Source organism: Oculina patagonica, chromosome 4 (assembly GCF_052425735.1).
Source record: "Oculina patagonica isolate OP01 chromosome 4, crgOcupat, whole genome shotgun sequence".
Taxonomy (NCBI): domain Eukaryota; kingdom Metazoa; phylum Cnidaria; class Anthozoa; order Scleractinia; family Oculinidae; genus Oculina; species Oculina patagonica.
In genome coordinates, this window is record NC_135761.1 from 6,249,163 (window position 1) to 6,271,260 (window position 22,098).

At 39.1% G+C, this 22,098-nt stretch overlaps 1 protein-coding gene and 1 long non-coding RNA gene across 3 annotated transcripts; one reads left to right on the plus strand and one right to left on the minus strand.

The window, feature by feature from the left end:
• Positions 1–6,377: 6,377 nt before the first annotated feature.
• LOC144651297 (sulfotransferase 1C4-like) lies at positions 6,378–16,580 on the minus strand. Of its 2 annotated transcripts, none has more exons than XM_078511237.1 (4): positions 16,328–16,580; positions 12,529–12,876; positions 7,280–7,374; positions 6,378–6,804 (listed from the first exon to the last, which is right to left on the minus strand). In XM_078511237.1, exons 1-4 carry the CDS (start codon positions 16,506–16,508, stop codon positions 6,535–6,537), a joined length of 894 nt encoding a protein of 297 aa, XP_078367363.1. In that variant the 5' UTR covers positions 16,509–16,580; the 3' UTR covers positions 6,378–6,534. The 2 variants fall into 2 exon arrangements, with proteins under 2 accessions (XP_078367363.1, XP_078367364.1); XM_078511238.1 differs by lacking the exon at positions 16,328–16,580 and adding an exon at positions 16,095–16,280.
• An 833-nt stretch (positions 16,581–17,413) lies between these two features.
• On the plus strand, positions 17,414–21,519 carry LOC144649225 (uncharacterized). The gene is made up of 3 exons (XR_013569859.1): positions 17,414–17,687; positions 18,453–18,573; positions 20,079–21,519. It is a non-coding gene; the product is annotated as an uncharacterized LOC144649225 (long non-coding RNA).
• Positions 21,520–22,098: the final 579 nt, after the last annotated feature.

Genomic DNA, 22,098 nt, shown 5'->3' on the forward strand with positions numbered 1-22,098 from the left:
ATTTACTCGAATAAGCGCCGCGGCGCTTATAAAATTGTTCGCGTCTCAAATGCGGCGCTTATTTAAAAATTGGACACGGTTAAGAAATCTTTTAATTTATTTTAACGGTATATTGTACGAAGCAAAAGATGAGAACAGGCTACTTGCACAAGTAACTGGGAAAAGGAAGAGAGAAGTTGGGCTTGTTGTGCGCCGCCAAAGCTTACAGCCTTCACACAACAAATTCACAAGAATTTTGCAAAGAGAACTTAATGGGCGAGCGGTGAAATATAATCACTTTAAGCTGAAGAACATCGCTTTTAAAGTAAAGAAATTTCCAATGCTATTTTAGAAATGCTTTGTAATGTTTTTTTAGTTATACGGAATTCCTCGAATAAGCGCCGCGTCGGGACTGCGGCGCTTAATCGGGGCGGCGCTTATTAACTTTTTTGTCCCAAATGCGGCGCTTATTTGAGGGCGGCGCTTATTTGTGCTTATTCGAGTAAATACGGCAACCACAAACAAGTCTCCGCGCTCGTTACCAGCTCATCAGGTCGCGCTCCGCGCTCGGCTGTCTTTTATCGCCAGGAAGAGCCTCTAAGAAGGCAGTCACTGGTCGGGGAATCACTGTTCACTTGAGTTTCACTACCTTTAGTTTTCACTGCGCTAAATTTAAATGTCGGTGAGTCTTAAGGTTGACAGGAACTGATAAGCAGTATTACGCATGTAATAATAATAATAATCTAATTTATTATTCATTCAAAATATTTCTCTGTTTCTGATTGGCTTTCAATTCCCGGTTACTTCTCTAACCGGCTAGCGCCGACCAAATTTGGAAGAAGGTCCAATTAAATGACGTCATCGTCCAATATCAAAAATTAATGGATCGCAACCTCGTTCCCAAGGATGATTAACCGATCGCAACCTCGCTCCCAAGGATCGCTGACGTCACGCAACTGAACGGCTTTGCTGCCGAGCAGGTTGAAAGCGCAAAAATGGCCGCTAGATTTGAGCATTACGAAGAGGTAAAATATTTAAGTTATTAGAAGGCAAGGAAAGTCAAAACACGGAAAAAGCAACGAAGGAGAGTCGATCGATTTTGAAAGCGTATCTTCAAGAGGAAAAAATCCCTGATCCAGCCACAGCGAGGGACTTGGAGCGGTTTTACGAAAATTCTACGTCGAAGTAAGCTAGAACGATGGAAACCTGTACTCAAAAACATCGCTTTGTGTCATCAGATTTAGTTTCAATAGACACCTAAATATCGACATTATAAAGGACAAGTTTGAACCAAATTTAAAAGCGAACGTTGTTGTGTATTTGTGTACTTTGCCTACTGTCAAAACCCTATTAAATTCATTTTGTGCATTTGGAGCTATGGAAATATTTTGACTGAATAATAAAACAATTATTGAATTAGGCTTTCGTATGATATGAAGAATTATGCAGATCTCGGAGGGTGTTATCCCCCTCAGCCTCCGGCTTCGGCGGATAACACCCTCCTCGAGCATGATATCGTGAATTATCAAAACCACGTGTTTGTGGTATCTGCCTCAGCCTTCGGCAGATAACACAGACACGAGGTTTTGATAATTCACGATATCATGCGAAAACCGAATTCAATAATTGTTTTATTATACGTTTTCAAAAAAAAATGCCATCACTTTTTCTAGCGCCGGCGTAAAACTTCGTCAGAACATTGTCCAAAGCGGTTTTATCTTGTGTTTCCTCCAGGTTCTTCTCCCTCAAATAATCATTCAGAATTTTTAACTTGTTGCCCCCGCAGGGTTTTGGCCCAGAGGCCAAAACCCGAGGAGGCATCATTGTAATCCGCGCGAATATAGAGTATATATATAGTTAATTATATAGCCGTCAGTAAATCCTATATTGTCAGCACAGCTATTTTTCCTTAATTTCTGGGAACTGTCCAATTTGGGATTAAATTTGGATAGTTTCGATTAGGACTTTCAGGTAAAATGCACAAACTGTCCAATTTAAGATAAATTGGACAGTTTTATCTCAGCCAATCAAATCGAAGGAAAAACAACATGTGACGGATATTAGCCAATTAGCACAAAGCATAGCGTCAGCCCTGTAAACTTGTCCTGTTTTAGTCGACAATGGCGGAATTTTATAGAGCAAGTTTGCTACGTTTTTCTATTCCTTTTAAGCTTTTCAGCAATAGAAACAACAAAGAGAAATTTTCTACGTTGTCAGAAGAGGAGCTAGCTACACTAAGAAGCAAAAACCAAGAGCAAAACAACTCCAATAGTACAAAACTTGGGTGAACGTAAGTGCAGCGCAGCGAAGCAAGAAATCTGTCAGATATTCATTCACCATGAGGCATGAGCTAGATGCAATTCTTTGTCGTTTTTTGTTGAAATTCGAAAAGAAAAGACGGCGATGAAGTACGAACGATATAGTGGAAAGGAGTATGTCAGATTCAAGAAGTTGTTAAGCTCTTCGGACACTTTGTTTACGACTTTCATTGATTGATGCAGTGTTTTCACTCACTTTGTAGCAAGCTTCGCAAACTCAGGTGAATAAAATTGCACTGTTTTGTTTAAGTTTTATTTGTGAAGACAATGCTCTGAGTGAGTTGCATGTGCTGTGTTATGCCCACTATTGTTGACTGCTTTTCCCGTTCTGGACATAAGTTTATTGTTTATGCTGAATTGACTGACTACAAGCTATATAATTAATATGTAACTGGACTACATGCTTGTCCAATTTTGGAAATAATTAGATTCAAAAAATTCCTCTGACAGCCAAATTGGACTCGGCCTACGGCCTCGTCCAATTTTGGCTGCCCTCGGAATTTTTTTCATCAAATTATTTCCAAATTGGACAGCATGTAGTCCAATTACTATTGCATATACCAGGAAAATTCTCGATTTGACCAAAGTGAGCGCGCAAATGGTATCGGGAGTTGTGCAATGCCGACAAGGTTGAAAGCCCGCAAGTGGGTATCGGGAGGTGTGATAAAATTGCCTGTACGGTGATTGGTCAATGATGACGCAAGTAAACGATGACTGGGTGTTGATGACAACCCAAAGCGTGAGCACGTGTACAGATGACAACAAGTAAACAAACGAAGCTTGTAAAGGTTGATTGCAGTTGGGCAGAATTTTGAAAAAGATAATATGAGGTTTTATTCGAGGCCTATCCATTTCACAACGGTCTAAAAGCCGAAAGCAATGCAATTGTTGAAAAGACTTCGCGATAATTAACTAAGTAACTCGCAGAGAAGTAAGAAAATCCACATTTTTTACATCTGAGTGGCCGAAGAAGAAATATGTCTAGTACTGCACGTACGAACATATCAAGCCATATCTTCAAATTTGTCTGCGATTTACGATAAGCAAGCCTTAGTCCAAAACCGCGATTTACCAAGCGCAAACTACTTGAACGGAGAAAGCCTTGATCAGTCTATCTCCGGGCGAGATTTACAAGAAATTTAAAAAAAGATCTCGAGATAATTGTTGAAGACTTGCGGCAGGCGAAACCGGAAACCAGAAGCGAGCGACTTTTAGAAAGTCAAGCGTTTTCATTGTCAAAGGTGAGAAATTCTTTCGGTATCCTTTCCTTTTAAAAAGTTGATCGTTGTCATGAAGCGTGATTTACGATAAGAAAGCCTTTGTCCAACTGACGGTGATTTACCAGACACAAACTACTTGAATGGAGAACACTTCAAAAGTCTTCATCGGTCCACTTCCGGACGAAATTTTAATTTTACAAGATGATATGCGGCATCAAGAAAAGAAATTCAAAAGAGATCTCGAGATGCATTGTGATAAGAAATTCTTTGAACATCCTTTTCTTTCTAAAGATTGACCATTCCCATGTCATTCATCATGCTCGGGCTCTCAGCCCATATACAGTGTTACCCCGATATAACGATATGCCAAGGGAGCAGTAAAATTATATCGTTATATCGAGGAATCGTTATATCGAAACTCCCGATATAACGATATGGCCGTAAAATAACCGAAAATATCGTTATATCGGGGTAAACCTAACAAGTACTTTTTAGTGCATGTTAAAGGAGGATAAGGAGGGTAAAGTTGATAAAGAGGCTTAGGACACAGTATCATTTTCGTATATCATCGTGCAAGTCTGTTTACAGAAACGTTAGAGATTAGTCGATTACTGTAATGTTATTGCATTAAATTCGATGTTTTGTGACTGTGTACTGATAATATTGTTATATCGGGAAAGATTTTACGTTCGGTCTGCTAAATTCGCATCGTTATATCGGGAATATCGTTATATCGAAGATTGTTATATCGGGGTTCCGTCCCATACATTTTACTGTAAAATTTGCCCACAGGGGGCCCATACAAGCGACCCATACAAGCGGCGTGACTGTTTGTATGTTCAAAATATAAAGAAACAGATGTATAAGTATTTTGAAAGCGTCTTATTATCGTTAACTTATTTCGAGTAATGTCTATGTTTAAGTTCAAAATAAACATAAACCTACCTCAACTGTTGTATTTTGTCGTTTCTGCGGCTCAAAATGGCGAATTTGGGCGATTTGGAGGGTTTTGCGTTGATTGTTGCTTCACGTACGATTTAAATAGTTTTCGGCCAGTCCAAATCAGCAAAATAAGGGTCGACTCTATTTTTGATTAACATATGCAATATGTCACATGGGTCAAATTTATTCCGCTGTTTTTACTCCCCCTACTAGTATTCCTTATCAACTGGCGTTAGCTTTCGACTTTTGCAGTAGCTGTTGTTGTTGTTTTTTTTTTCTTTTTCTTTGTTTGTTTGCAAAAATACGCTGGGTATGTAAAATTCACACCGCACAGTCACTGGGGAAGAAATAAGAATAGCAGGGTAAAATCAAAATATTTGCTGGGTACCGGGGAGACTAAATTTCTACTGTGTATGGGGGAAATAATCCACTGGACCGGGTTCCACCGGGTCTGTTACAGAGTACGTGTACCCCACCGGGCGCCAATTCTTCAACGTCATGATACCCATTTAAGAACACACCTCCTTATAGAAACGCTCGCATTTCCGGTTTCAACGGCCAGTTCAGTCATTTCACAGGGCGAAATGTTACATTCACACAGTAATCTTTTAGACCAAGTTCAGTCATCAGTAGTGTGCCCCCCCCCCCCCCCCCCATGGCCAGTGTGGCTGTTAAAAAGAGAATAACTGCGGTAGCATGATAAGCAATCTAGGAGGAACGAAAACAGGAGGTTGGATAAATCGGGGGAAAATAACAGAGAAGTTGAATCCAATTGAAACGAAAACTGGTTCCGCGAGAAATCAGGAGAAAACGAGGGTTCGAGAAATCGGGGTTCTATTGTAAAGAAACTACTAATTTCAACAAATTTATGAAAGGTGTACAAATAACCCGACCCATACAATCTACCTTAATAGCCACGGAATTTGATGTCAGCTTGCTAATGCGTCTGTTCATATAACGGCATTCAAATTCCTTAAGAAAAATAATAAAATAATTTCAACATTCTTAAAAAAAGTGGGACGTCAAGTAGATATGACCATCAGCAGTGGAAAAACCCGTGGAACGTTCTCTTTCGTGAGCCGGCCTGAAAAAGAACGTAAGGTTATCTCTAATATTAATTTGTCGCACGAGCAGTGATGGATCAGTTTCCATCTGGACCCGGCTGCTCAAAGCTATGGTAGGATTGAGCTCATCCAGCTTTACAATATGGTGCCCAGTTCCCGGCCAGTTTATAATCGCCATATCCTCTGTTATCATTGGTGAATTGTTTAGTGCCAAGTGTTACTGAATGATCGAATGAATGAATAGAGCAGTTTTCAATTGAGTGTCGTAAAACCAAAATAATTACTCTAGCCAATCACAAAGGACACAGACAATCGAGTGAACCAATCAAAACTCGAAGCAATTACATGTAGTTGGCACGAAGCGCGGGAAAACGTGCGCGAGCGAGTCACAATTGGTTTTGGTTTTACTCCTGATTGGCCAAGAAAGTGGCGCGAAATTTTTAAACCAATCACTAAGCGGAGTGAACGCAAAACCAAAGCAAATGCAAATTACTTTCGACACTCAAGAAAAAACCGCTCTAAACGATAAACGAACCAACTAACCAATCAAGCAAAGTCGAACGGACGGACGAATGAATGAACGAATGAATAAATGAAGAGAAGATCCTCACAGTTATGTACACAATTAGTTAGACACTCAATTGGTTAGAGCGCTGCACCGGTATCGCAGAGGTCAGGGTTCGAGTCCTGGCAAGCCTGATTTTTTTCAGGCTTTCTTTTTGCAACTGCTTAAGTTGTGTTCATAACTGCGAGGATCTTCTCTTCATTTATTCTTTAACCGCAGTTCAAATATATGATAACATATATTCACAATTTCGAACAAATGAATGTTTTTCTTATATAGCGCGTTAAAATACGGTGCGTAAAACTTCTGTTATCATTCTTTCCACAAGCTTTCTTTTCTAATATCACGTTTTTTGACAGATCCAGTAAGTATAATCGTTTACAGTTTAACTAAAAATTTAATTATAACATTCGTTTTGGACAGTTCATTGTCCTGACAAATGTCTTCTATATCTCAAAATCAAGTTCTAATCCACTTCCTTTCAATTTTGCCAACACTTCCTTCTCGAATCTTTCATTTAACTCTGGAGTGAAGTAATTCTTCCAGTCTCCGACCACGCCCTTTCGAAGCAGCGATGATTCGCCCTTTATCGCGTAACTTTCAGGATTTTTCTTCATTCCACTGAAAGTGCACTGTTCAGCAATGCGACTGATGAGATCATCTGACAGCGGCTTGTTGAGGAAGTTGGCGATCATTCTGACATGGGAAGGCAGATCCTAGAGGAGAAAAAATCATTGCTTTTATGAGCTTTTATCAAACAGAATCTTTCTGATCAGTTGCATAAGTTGTTAAGTTACCAAGAGAAATGCCAATAAGTGTGCGATTGACTCAGTGCAGTGGCGAATTAATCCAGACCTTCAGATAAGTAGGGACACGATTTTTACTTCCGTTTGAGAATTCTTTGTTTCAAACAGCCAATCAAAAAAATTCGAATTAATTCAAAATATTATGTCCCCAGAGCCCTTAGTTTTTCGTGCCAAGGCTTCGCCGGCTAAGAGAAACGATAAGGGCTATGCCAAGAAGATGGGTAACAGAATTGAAATGCAGAACCGTCCTGTTTCAGGCTCTCGCTGTCACTAATTAACTAAACGTCTGGAACGCGCTTGCGCTTGAGGAAAACAACAAAACACAGTGTGCTCTCCAAACTAAGAGTCTGGATCGGCCAAAAATGCAGGCTTCACTGCAACAAACCTTTTGTAAATCTTCATATTTCAGAAACAAGACATTGGAGTCATCTTTGTGCTTCCACCATCCCAGAACATGGTCATTCCAGAAATTCCAAGTCACTGTATGAAACAAAAACATGATTAAACAAATTAAGTGGCAGTTTCTCTTAAAGCGGTCCATTGCATTTCGGGTCGGAAAATAGTTTTCCCTCAAACTTTGCCCAGTGAACTATCTTAGGTTGTAAGTAAATGCAACGACTTTAGTTTTTGGAAATACGTTAAAATATATTTTTTAGAGCTCTCGACAGTGAAGGCTGCAAAAGGCCTAATTTTGAGCTTGGCCAGAACGAGAAATTTCATAAGTTGACGAGCTCGCTGCTCAAAAATAACCAAACGCACCAAATTATTATTATTATTCCTAAGTTAAGTGGTTCTTCAAAGGTTGGAAACGCATGTTAATTTTGATATATTTTGATTTACGGGTCCGTGAAAATTTAAATAACAGCAACCCTTAGATCGCTTTTTGTAAACATGCAAAAGTATGGTGTCTTCGCCGGCCATTATTTCACGAGTCCAGACCAGACTATTCTAAATTCCAACTGAATCCTACTAAACAGATGTTAGGAAGCTTAGAAATATAAAAATACCTTGCACTTTTTATCTTTCTTTGCCACAGTGACTTCGAACATTTCGTGCTTATGCAAGTAAGTAAGCTCATTTGCATAATGTGTATGAAATACTCGCATAAGCACGAAATGTTCGAAGTCGCTGTGGCAAAGGAAGATAAAAAGTGCAAGGTATTTTTATATTTCTAAGCTTCCTAACATCTGTTTAGTAGGATTCAGTTGAAATTTAGAATGGTCTGGTCTGCACTCGTGAAATAAAGGCCGGCGAAGACACCATACTTTTGCATGTTTACAAAAAGCGATCTAAGGGTTGCTGTTATTTAAATTTTCACGGACCCGTAAATCAAAATATATCAAAATTAACATGCATTTCCAACCTTTGAAGAACCACTTAACTTAGGAATAATAATAATAATTTGGTGCGTTTGGTTATTTTTGAGCGGCGAGCTCGTCAACTTATGAAATTTCTCGTTCTGGCCAAGCTCAAAATTAGGCCTTTTGCAGCCTTCACTGTCGAGAGCTCTAAAAAATATATTTTAACGTATTTCCAAAAACTAAAGTCGTTGCATTTACTTACAACCTAAGATAGTTCACTGGGAAAAGTTTGAGGGAAAACTATTTTCCGACCCGAAATGCAATGGACCGCTTTAAGAGAAACTGCCACTTAATCGTCAAAACTTGATTATTCCTAAAGTAATTCTTATCGTTTGCCACTTGAGAAAAATTGAGACGCGTCTCCGAGACGGTAAAGGTAAAAAAAAAAGTATGTGTCCGAGCCTAAGTGGCCGATACAGCTGGAACTTATCCCGGTTTCCGTAGCATTAAGCGACTACTAGGAGTATTGCTACCCTGGAATGCTAGTCCATCGCAAGGTTACCCCCCAGCAGTAAATTCGCCGGTACCCATTTATACACCTGGGTGGAGAGAGGCACTGTGAGAGTAAAGTGTCTTGCCCAAGAACACAACGCAGCGCCCCAACCAGGTCTCGAACCCGGGCCGTTCGACTTAGAGCCGAGCGCGCTAACCATTAGGCCAAAGGGCCTCCCACGTCACCGAGACGGTGGTAACTTAAATTTCTTTCCAGTTAATTTCTTTCCGTAAAAGTTAAAAATTAATTTCCACATTTAAAAGGTAAAAGTTAATTTACGTTGTTGAAACATATTTTGAGGTCTTAAGATTATTCTGTGTTGATAAAGTAATCGAGCCAATTAATTAAAATTATTGTGCCGCTAATTTCCGCAAGGCGGTTAAATTCCAGGTCAAATGCCCTTGGTCAAACATTCTGGTACAGTCGTTACGGTTAACTTTTTTTCATATTTCAACATTTTTTTAATTTTTTTTTGTCTTTCGGCTAAATTAAAAAAAAAATTAAAAAAAATTAAATTTTTGGCCATATTGCGGCTAACGGTTAAGGGAGAAGTTCACTCCGGAATGGCCATTTATTTTCTTTACGCCAATAAAAAGTTTACAAAAAGATATATTATTTACCAAAATTTCAGCCTCCAACGCTCGCTTTAACCCTACGAAATCTTTCTCAAAACTCGACAACTAAACGCCGCCATCTTGGAGCTGGTAATGTATGCGTGACGTCAAAGAGCACAGCCTGAAGTTTGGCAATCTCGAGCCCAGAGTGTCTCCCGGCTCCGCGGTCCGTCAGCGGTTGGTCAGCGGTAGGGTCGCCGGTAGACACTCTGGGAAACTGAAATGTATTTCTCTTTCTCTATTGGCCCTCACAGAACAATAGAAATCAACACGGAAGTCTGAAAATCTTCCCGGAAGTAAACCAAACCGGAAACCCTGGAAAAACATATTTTTGTTTTCGATGGTCAAATGTTCAGAAGTATCAGCTTAATTTTGTAAAAACACCTAAGAAATCGTGATATGGCTCTAAATAAATGAAGTATTTTCTAATTCTTCCCTTCTCTTTGAACGAAAAAGATACCATGAATAAAAAAAGGACTTCCTTTAAACGTTGATTCTGAACGGAGTTTTTAAACAACAAACGACGGCGTCACCAAGGACAAGGTCGATTGAAAAATCAATTTATAGTTGACTTACAAATCTCGCTAGAACTACTGTTTTCATTCAAATCTCCGTTCCGGTTGAAAAACTCATGAATATGGCAGACAGTGCACGATTTAAAACAATTACTAATGACGCAGAATTTGAACAAAACGCGTTGTTTTTTTGCTGAAGAAAAATAATTGTACAAAAATTATAACACACGTGTGCACGTGCTTAGTCGCCAAAATGCTAATTGCGCCTTTTGAATAGCGTTGACCTGTGTGCGTGTGGCCTTCAACGTCTTTATTAATATCACCGCCATTCAACGAGGAAAAAATTGTTTGCTCGAAAACATGCAACCTATTCTGAAAAGATGCGCTGTCAGCGATATGCTAGTCCGAACGTGACAAAATATCAAGTGGGATAATGTTTTATTTTAAGATATATTTTTATACATCATCCTTTTTATATTTATGTCAAGTTGTCATTTATTTATGTCAAAAAACATTATCTTATGTCATTCTGTTTTTTGCTATATCAAATGATGTTTTCATTAAAACAAATAATCACTGTTTCATACATAACGTGATTGATCTTGATGTCAAGTGGTCACACATTTTTAGACATCAAGAACGTTATTATATGACGTAAGTAATTTTTTCATGTCAAGTTGTCGCACATTTTTATATATCAAGAAAGGAGAGATAATCTTTTGATCAGCAAATATCGCGGTCAGGCAGGAGTCTGGGTATGACCAGTTGGGCACGAACAAAATGGCGGCCAATAATCGGTTCGAACGTAGGTTGTTTAGCCCCTGGTCGATTTCCCCAACGATGTCGATTAGCCCCCAACCCGAAGTCGATTCAGGGCCGTAACCAGACCTTTTCCATGGACGTGACAACTTGACATCAAGATCAATCACGTTATGTATGAAACAGTGTTTTTTGTTTTAATGAAAACATCATTTGATATAGCAAAAAACACAATGATAAAGGAAAATGTTTTTTGACATAAATAAATGACAACTAGAACATAAATATAAAAAGGATGATGTATAAAAATATATCTTAAAATAAAACATTATCCCACTTGATATTTTGTCACGTTCGGACTAGCATACAGCGAGAAGCCTTTCCAATATACAAAAGTCGCCAAACAAAAGTATGCGAAAGTCGCCAAACAAAATTTTTTTATGAACAAAACAATAGCTTGTCTGTGCGCTGTGTATTACGTAAATTTCTTAGCTGTACTCGGCAAAACAACAACGGACACACGCACGCAGTCTTCACGGACGGAATCCTGGAAGGCTAACAACACCTTTGATTTAAAACAAACATAGCAGAATTCTCAAGAAAGAGACTAAAGGAAATCAAAACACCAGACGCAATTTTGTTAACTCTCTCTTTTGTTAACTGCAGGACGTTATTGTTACTTTTGTTGAATCAATAAACACCAGTAATACTGTAGTTCAACTTTCTCGATTTACTTCCGTTCTGGGAAATTTACTTCCGCTTAAAACTACGAGCATGCGCAATAAAAACCGGAAGACCAAGGTTCTACCTGGAATCGACCTGAAATTGATCTGATCAATTCCAGTTTCCCAGAGTTCATCCCATACCGCTGACCGACTAGATGAACTCTGGGCTCGAGATTAAAAGTTTGGCGGGAAAATTTTAATAGTGGAAACTCCTTGTTTTTTGTATTTCTTGGAGCTCTGTTTGAGCAAAATGGAGTTGCAGAAACAGGCATTTTAACAAACAAAAGCCACTACGAAGAAACAAGGAGTTTCGAGTATTTCAATTTTCCCGCCAAACTTCAGGCTGAGCTCTAGACTTCACAGTCCCCTATTTTTCCGTGAAGTCGTAGAAATGGATCGTTCAGTCCGACGGGCCGCCATCTTGGTTTACGAACGCGAGCAAAAAATGGGGATAGTGCAAAAAAACCCGTGGGTGGGGGGGGGGGTGGGAGAGTGTGGCGGGGCATCCAGCCCAGCCACCCACGGGGTTTTTGCACTCTCCCCAGTTTTCGCTCGCGTTCGTAAACCAAGATGGCTTGTCGGACTGAACGATCGATCTCTACGACTTCATGGAAAAATAGCTGAGTCTAGCTGAGCTCTTTGTCGTCACACATACATTACCAGCTCCAAGATGGCGTCGTTCAGTTGTCGAGTTTTGGGAAAGATTTCGTAGGGTTATAGCGCACGTCGGAGGCTGAAATTTTGGTGAATAACATATCTTTGTATAAACCTTTTATTGGCGTAAAAAAAAAATAAATGGCCATAATTCTGGAGTGAACTTCTCCTTTAATTCCATTAAGACCCTCAGTGTAGGGCGCAAGGAGGAGCATTGAGTGAAAGCAGAAGAGACGGGTCAGCAAAAATAAATCAAGACGGGAAGATCAAGGAAAGAAAAAAAAAGTTGGTTAAAATGCGTTGTCACACCTTTATACATATACGATTTCTGTTCGTCGACAAGAAAAAAGAATTTGTCACCAAAGTTAATTTTCCGATGTGAGCTATGTCTGCATGTTATGCTTTAAATGCTCCCGACTAACATTACAAGAAATGTGTTGAGATTAATAAGTAGAATACAAATGTCAGTTTGTTTTCTAGACTCATAAGGACTGAATGCATAAACAAACTTACCATTTCCTTCTACAAATAACTTGGCATAAAATTCCCATGGCCCATTATATCCATTTCCAACGCTCTTCAATGCTTCCGCGAATTTAAAAAAAGATACTGCAACATCCTTTGGATTGCGAGCGACGTAGATATATTTACACTTGGTGTCTTCGGTTGCACTTTTAGGTGTGGTATGGTAAGGAAGGTGGGTCTTCAAAATGCGAGGGCTTGGCAGAGTGTTGATGTCAAGTTGGGGAAATTTTGTATTGGTTGCAATTTCAAGGAATGGAACCTTCTGCGAAATATGGCTGCTTTTGACTTGTCCTTCGTTAAATATCTGCCAGACAATTTCTTGAACCCAGGTTGTACCTAAATAAAATTATGTTAAATTTGATTAAAAATATAATACAAACATCGGTGATAAACATGATGAAAAATCGCATTTTACTAAACTTGACGTTTCGTATGCTAAGCTACATACATTTTCAAAAGTATGACCGTTAAAAATTTTTGGGAACAGTACTGTGAATGTATGATGACTCATGACATCGAGAAATGACTGTCAAATTCGTGATTGAGCTAACAGTTAGCTAATGAGATATTGATGGATATTAATTCCCTTAATGGAAAAATAAAGTAATGATTATACAATTGGCAATGTTTAACCAACACAATTTAGATACCTGAAAATATTTGTGAGACATATTTACGCCAGTTTTTCTTCGATTCTTTGCGGATACCTAAAATTTTTCATTCGGATTGAAAACCAATGAGTGTCTCATTCCAAAATTTGTTTCTCAAAAGTTAAAGTTCTAGTGAATCATAAGGATGTGTCGTTTTATTGATCAACAAAATTCAAAATTAACAAAGAATAGGAAAAATTCAGGTCATGTTTGATGAGGTAATATAAGATATATTCGATTCCAGAGAAGTCGACAACAAAATCTTATTGCTAAGCTGTTAGAATTTCTTCTCTAGCCTGCTAGACATTGAATTTCTTCTTTTTATACTTTTGAACTTTTAAGGAACAAGATTCGTGGCTAGTTTGTGAAGGGAATGCTTTTTTCCACCTCGAAACGACCCACACGCTAATAAAAACTTTATAACTAGCTATAACTTTTAGCTGGTGAGGGCCCTTACGCCTCGTTTCGATGCAACGTCCTGCTTGGGCAGAATCGTAAGGATGGGCCGATACAAGTTTTAAAACGATACGATATCCATACGATATTTGCCAGCTGCTGACCAGAAGACCGCAGGCTTAGGTCACATGTGCAGTATCGAAAACGTATCGAAAGTGCGATATTTTCCGACAGTATTGATACTTTTTAAAATTGTCAAAATATCAGTGTATCGAATATTTGGTATTGAAAATCGGCGCATCCTTACTGAATCGGTGTAACGCAGACGCTTAGTGATAAATACATAGACACGGAAATAAAGTTATTACTTGCTTTCCTCAGTTTATACTATGAATGTAATGAGTAGAAGCAATTATTCAAGATGGCGCCGAAATGGTTGAAATTTCGGAGAGGTTTTAGACTGTCCACAGCCCTCTATTTTTTTCGTGTTTTTTCGATCGATGAGCGCGCGGTGAGAACGGCGAGAGAACTGGACGCCAGCGCAAAACAGAAGAAGCAAGGGGGTGGGGGGGCCTCGCTTCCTTTTGCTTTTTTGCGTTGAAAAATCGAGGGGCTGTGGACAGTCTAGAGAGGTTTCTCCTTGACTACACAGGACAACCGGTTCCACCAGAGCTTTTACCCACGGGAAACTGAGACTTTACCCACGGGAACTCTGTATTTGTGTGTGACCTCTATTCCCGGAGTGATTCTGCCCATGGAAAATCACTATGGATACATCAAAAAGAACAAAAGAATTACCCATGACGTTTCCCGAACCAAGTAGTAGGGTTTATCAGTGGTTTATCTAACCACAAGAGTAGTTCAGCCAATCGGGTGAAAGAAAAAAGTAAATCCGGAAACCGCAGCACATGCTGGGCACATTTTTGTGGTGTTGCGCAAAAATATCGCGGCAAATATCCTGGCAGTACTAAATAACTTAAATACAGTCGAAGCTCTCATAAGCGGACACCCTCGGGATGCGAAAAAAGTGTCCGCAACTGGAGCTGGCCGCTTACGAGAATGGTTCTTGTAAGCGGCCACTAGAGGTGTAGGGGATAGATGGCCGCTTACGGGAGCTTGCCCAGCTAACATAATGGTAATATGCATGTTAGTTGTGTTTCGAAATGTAACCGAACGTGGATGACGACAAAACAAAGACTGAAATATGATACTGTAATTACAGTAAAATCATTGTGACGAACGGCGATGTGAAGTTGGTTGATTAATACAAGATACAGAGGTTTTTTTATATGATTTTCTTTGCGGTGTCCGCTTACGGGAGCTTAAAAACAAAGAAAAAGTCTAAGTGGTAATCTCGAAAAGTGTCCGCGGCCGCTTACGGGAATGTCCGCTTACGAGAATGTAAAAATACAGAGTTTGTATGGGAGTAAAAACGGGGTTTCTAACAAGGTGGCCGTAAGTAGAGCTGTCCGCTTACGAGAGTGTCCGTTAAGAGAGCTTCGACTGTACAAGACACGCGGCATCAAACATGGCCAACTTTCGAGGTTCACTGTGAGTATATTTTACGAGGGAATACCCAAGCACGTCTTGGCCGGCGAGCAACTTGTAGGCGACGGGTTCTATAAAACAAATACAGCATCTGAAGAGATTGTAGTAATCGTAATCGCAGACGCCTTCTCTGCATTCTTCTTAACACGAAGTTTTGTATAGCTAAATTAACCGGGTATTGCCGTATAAGAAGCAGAAGAACGACCGAAAGCAAACCAGGCGTTTCGTTGCCGCCATACACTGCAAGATCGAAAGTTGACCTCGGGTAATTATTTGCAATGTAACCGGAGGTGTTAACCTGACCGGAAACCCAAACCGATCCCAACCCAAGGCAATTACCCACGGGGTTACCTCGGGCAGAGGTCTAGTGGAACCGCAACTTTTTTAGGATGCGTTGTCCTAGCGTCACGCTTCGTTGCAAGAGAGATCAGCAAGCAGACTGTTGTTATCACATGAAATAGTTACAGTTCTCTATGACTATAAAAGATTGTATGGAGAATATTACTGTTACTTATAAATGTACGAACTTAGCAATAAAGTTCTTCTTTGAACTCACGTAAGTTGTTTTGCGATTTTAGGGCGTATTACGTGACCTACTTGCTTTGAAAGATTTTTCTCAGCAGGGTGGTTTTCCACCCGAAGAAGCGAAGCTTCGCTTCGCTAAAATCACAAGAAACTTAGACAACTTAGGTGAGAAAGGAAAAGGATAAAGGAAAAATCTTTTTTGCTAATTTCCTACATTTATAAGAACAGGAATATTTTCCATGCAATCTCTTATAAAGAACTGTCATTATTTCATCATGTAAAAACAACGCTAACACGCAATCTCTTGCAACGATGCGTGACTGATTATTAACTTCGCCCGAGGTCGAGAAGCTATACCGGCGGTACCGAAACTCTAGTACGCTTTAAATATATTCAATGTCGCTATTTCATAAAGTGAAAAAATTCAACACTCACATACTAAGCTTCGGCTACCTGTGCGGGCACACGAGTAGTGTTCATCGGTTGAATTCCAAACTGATGCAAGATGTCTAAACAATGACATCAAAGAAAAGCCACTTTCAAATTGGCAGAGTTTGGGGGTCTCTACCTTTAACACGCGCAACGATTTGATTACTAGCTCAACGCTAACTGTTTTAATTGAATTGTCTCTGATGTGATTTTCCACAGGACATGTTAATTTTACTCACCTGACTTGGGGTATGTGACCACGAAGACGTCATCCGGCCTCGTCTGAAAATTCGAGATAAAGTCGCAAAGCAACTGAGGATCGGGAGTGAAAAATACCGGAATTTTTGAGCCCAAAATATCGATGAATTTTTCAGATGTCCATTCACCTTCTGTTACTTGATAGACGGGAGAACTCGCCATGATTTATAGCAAACTCTACAACTCAGGGCACACAACTATACTGAACAGTATGTAAATTTATGTGGTTTCTCAGTTGTGTAGTAAGTCACGCAACTGTGATTTGATAACGTAATACCATATTTACTCGAATAAGCGCCGCGGCGCTTATAAAATTTTTCGCGTCTCAAATGCGGCGCTTATTTAAAAATTGGACACGGTTAAGAAATCTTTTACTTTATTTTAGCGGAGCTCTTCAGCGCGCGCCAGCGCGCGGAGCGGAGCACCATGGGTAATGCGGGTACGAGAGAATTTTTGTAAACCCAGGAGGCCGAAAAAATTTGGTGCGTACGCCCGACCGACCGCGCGCGCGTACAGACTCTCGGGGAGGGGGAGGGGAGTCCCAAGGCAACCCAAGCAGAGGGGGGAGGGGAGACAATCTTCTGCCTCCTTCGTTAACCAGAAATGAGTGAGGTAATCGACTAAGATCTTTGATATTGGACATCCATTTTATGGTCAATTGACAGCTGTCAAAACAACGTATCCGCTGACCAGTATCACATGACCATATCGCGGGCTCAGGTTTAGAACTAGTCAAGGTCGCGTGTTTTTTTTAAGTTGACCGCTGACCAAGTGATAGCATTGCTATTGGTCCGCGGGCGCAAGTACTTTTCCATGGTCAGTCCATTTAGATTTACATGAAGGACAAAGTGAACAACCCGGTCAGTTTGAAAGCTGAACGAAGCACAAGGAGAAACCGAGCAGGAAAAAGAAATGTCTACGTAAATATTTCTCGGTCTACCCCGTCTAAAGGCTTTACACATCATGGAAGTTATGGCAAACGATAAGGGCTTACGGGGAGATCCGAAAAAATGGCACAGGTGGAGAGCGAGCGAGTTTCTACCGTTTCGGCGGCTGATCAGCTCTAGTAATTGAGCTAAACGCAATTAACTGAAGTGAAGGAAAAAAGAAGTGTCAATAGCTACACGGATGGAAAAGGCTGAAATAGACCTTCGCAGATAATTCAAAGGTCGGTGGTGCTGGAGTAAGTTATAATTTATAGCTTACACATGTACTACGCGGTTGGATAATAATACGAAAAACTGCGGCCGCTTCGCCTCCGATTAATTCATGAGCTGGTTGAAAGCTTTGTCCTGCTGAATTGCTGTGAATTGACAAGCATTCTCCGACTTCAAATATGAGGTAACAAACTTTGACTTTACTGAATACACTAAGTCCATGTGTTTTGTGAAAATCTGTAATTATATGCTTACACATGTACTACGCGGTTGGATAATAATACGAAAAACTGCGGCCGCTTCGCCTCCGATTAATTCATGAGCTGTTAATGACTTAATGTTTTTATTTAAACTCCCAGCTAAACTTAGTGTTTTAGTTTTTTTAATTCATCTATTTATTCTTATTTACTCGCTGTTGGAATTCGTTTGAACGAACTATTTTAGGGTCGTGGACGAATACGCTAAGAGATCGTTCGTTGCGAATTTCTTGCGTTGACACGTTTTTACCACACCTTAGCAGAAACAAAAAAAAAAACTCAGTTTATTTCCACATAAAACTATCTTAGTTAATTATTTTTAGTAATTTTACAAAACACAATTGTTCGCTCTACTTGTAATTCATGCCATTTTAGACACTGTATGCAGCTGTGTATGCAAACTTACATTGACTATCACTATGACAGTGTTGAATGTGTATCTTTGCAATGGCAATGTTTTTTCTATACAAGTAAGTTAACAAGAAATCTCCAAGAAGAAAAGCTAAATATCCCATTGTAGGAAGGAAGGGTCACTACACTGAGTGTATAAACGAAAGAGGCTAATATTATTATATTTGATGAGATCCATTAAATAAGACAGAATTTTTTATAAATTCTTTTTATAAACAGGGCCATTAATTAGAGCTAGTGTGGTGGTTTTTAATAGATTATTATGTCAATCCTTCTTTTAGGTAGTGTTATATTCTGCCATTAAGCCGCAATGAATGAAGAATACCTACTGGCTACAGTCAAGTTTTGTTGAACTTGGTATAGAATGCTCTGTGCAAAGTGGACAACAGCAAAGTAAATCAGGTATCTAGTTTATATTAGTTATAATTGAAATATGTTTTTATTCAGTTTCGTTCTTTTTTTACCCAGCTGCTTTAATCTGCATTTGGTTGCTGCTGATCTTCTTACTTTGTGAAATATTTGCATTCATTATTCAACTCCTCAATGGAGGTTGCCTATTCACCGAGTTAGGATTTCGAGTTGGATTTCGAGTTAGGATTTTGAGTTGGATTTACGAGTTCGATTTTCCAGTTGGATTTCGAGTTAAGATTTCGAGTTGGATTTCAAGTTAGGATTTCGAGTTGGATTTTCGAGTTGGATTTTGGAGTTGGATTTCGAGTTAGATTTCGAGTTAGGATTTCGAGTTGGATTTTCAAGTTGCTTACCGTACTAAGCACTCCGGTTAGCCTACTATACACGCCAGTTAGCTTACTATGCACTCCGGTTAGCCTACTACACACTCCTGTTAGCCTACTATTCACTTTGGTTAGCCTACTATGCACTCCAGTTAGCCTGTTTATGGTTAGCTTTCAATAATTGTAATGGGTTTTGCTTTGTCAAAAAAAATCCAACTCGAAATCCTAACTCGAAAATCCAACTCGAAATCCTAACTCGAAAATCCAACTCGAAAATCCAACTCGAAATCCAACTCGAAATCCTTACTCGAAATCCAACTCGAAAATCCAACTCGTAATCCTAACTCAAAAATCCAACTCGAAAATCCAACTCGAAAATCCAACTTGTAATCCTAACTCAAAAATCCAACTCGAAAATCCAACTCAGAAATCCAACTCGAAATCCTAACTCGAAATCCTAACTCGGGAGTTAGTTTGTCTCTCTTCAATGACATTCAAAACAACTACAATGTATTAGTAGACAATTTAAATAATTAATATTTCACTAAAAGTATGTTTTCATGAAATGCCTAGATCTTGTACCAGAAAATATCTATACCCTATCCTCGCTGTGGAAGGTTAAATGGTTTGAATGCCACCTCCCCTCACAAACTTCTCACAAATTCCAATGTGTGGTTATGGCAGAAATCCATGGCCATCTCATCCTCAGTGTATGAACCAGTGAAACAAGGCATCAAAGAGCCTCAAAACAACATGGAGCAGGAAAACAATAGCTTCAAAACAGACATTTTTCACAGGTTCTTATACCAAGGAAAACCCAAATATTCAGATCCATCCCATGTAAGGTCAATGGAAGTTCCAAAAGGGCTAGCGGGAGGGAGAGGGGGAGGGGGGTTGATTAAAGGCCAAACCTTTTAATTACCGGTAAGAGGGGGTGTTAGGGTTTGCAGTGATGCTTTGAGTTTATTAAAATATTTAGTTGACTTTGCAGTTATCAGTAAAAAAAATAGTCTGTGCTGATCCATCTATGTTAAATATCTAATGGATCCTTTTGCATCCAGTGGTTTGGCTTCAGTTAAACAAGCTCAAGTTAAGTGTTTTGTTTTATAAATTATTGATATTGATGACAATTAATCAATTTTAATTTAATCTGTGGCATTTGACTTTTTTCAGGGTTAACATGAGTTGCAGAGTTTGCAGTGCCACAGACACAAAAACAGACAAAGACAAGGACATAAATAGAAAACAGGAAAGATTAAATCCAGCTCGATGTTTGGGTGTCGTCATGATGCTATTTTTAAGAGACTAGTAAATTACATGTAAATTAAAATCAAGAAAAGCTGCAAATAAGCAAAATTTAGATTTTAAATGTTAACCTATTTACAGTGTACTTCAGAAAACGACTTCTTGATTGACCTGTCACTTTCACATCTTGTTAGATGTAACAAGGGAATTATGAAGTGATCTTTTCAAAAATATGCAGCGAAAACAGTAACAGCAGAAAAGGTGGTAGTTTAAAATTGCTATTTTCAATGTTTTGACTGGTAAGAAACCACATGTGACCAAGCTAAAATCTGTTTGGCCAGTTAACATGACCTGCAAGTGTCCAAATGTTTTGAGCCCTCAACTACACAGGACTTACATGTAGTTGTCTAATTATATGATAAGATCTTTGGTTGACTTTGGGGGAGGCAGTGGAGTTACAAAGCAATGTAATTATTTGAATTTGGATTAGTTATGCTGAAACTGGTGGTACTGTAATTCTAAAGTATAGGTGAGTTTAAAACCGTTATTGCAAGCAATATGCATTACCAATTTCATTCTTATGTATTGTATGCTGTGTACAATTTATAAGAACAGCTATATTTTTAAAATAAGTGAAATATTCTAAAGCCAGATAAAATTTGCAGTATCCATAAGGTACCATGTAGCAACCAAATTGTGACTCACTTGCTTACTTTGTGAACTCCATGACAAATGGGCAACATGACTCCATAAAGATGTGGACAATAATACAAACAAATTTTTAAAAGAGTAGTCAAAGTATTGATGTTATATTTTTTCTTGCATAGTTTTATACACAAGCAGACATGATTCTATTTTTTTTTCTGGGTAATCAAATAGCAAAACTGAGTTTGAGACTCACAAACAATATTCTAGCTTCCCAGAATTTTTGCTTTTTTTCTGTAAGTGAAGTGAAACCCCTTAAGAGGAAGGGGAGTCAAAAGACATGTAAAAGTGAACAAGGTGCTATCTTCTTCTTTTCTTTTCTTTTTTTTTTTTTTTTTTTGGGGGGGGGGGGGTTGGGGATGGGGTGACCCTGTTCGGTGGAATGACAGAATGTCACTTCTTTGTTTCCGGAGTTAGGTTCACCCCTGTTTGCTCGCAGTTAGCTTTATTCATCTGGTTTGCTTGCGGTTAGCTTTCACTCTAGTTTGCTTGTGGTTAGCTTTCACTCTGGTTTGCTTGGAGTTAGCTTGGTTTGGGCAACATGCTGTAAACCATTAGCTATAACCTCTGCCATTTCCATTCAAAATTAAAATATCGGCAAATAGTGAAAATGAAAATGAATAAATGAGTGAATGAAAAAAATTAAAATCAACCTTATTATAAATGTAGATGTTTGTTATTTCCTTTATACTCTAAATGTAAAGTGATTTTTTCTTTCTTTTAAAGCTGGTAAAGCAACAACAAAAATGCCTTATTTGCCATGTGATATGCCTATCTACCCCGACATGCAGCCCTACTCCTCCCTCCTTTTTTTCTACATGAAGGTAACATAATTGCCCGTTTTGCAACATAATTTCCCATCCAGACTTCTTTATGATAATGCTTTCGGTGGAATTATAACATTTTGATTGATTTTGTTTGTTCTCTTATTTGGTGTTGCTGTACACGGTACCCGGAGGGGGGGGGATGGTACTCCCATATAAGAGCTATACGGGTATGTGCCGCTCAACATGGTATGCTTTTTGTCTCTGACTCTGAAACAGGGTATACAAATCACCCTTTTGACTCTAGAACAGGGTTGATTGTTTTCCCAGAATCCTGATTAAACACTATCAAGTATATAGCTATGAAACTCCGCTCCTTTCATCGCTTTATCTCCAAGCCACAGACGAAAGTCAAGTGAGAGTTTTGTGATGTACGGTAGTGTTTTTATATCTATCTTCATATATTTCCATTGTGGATA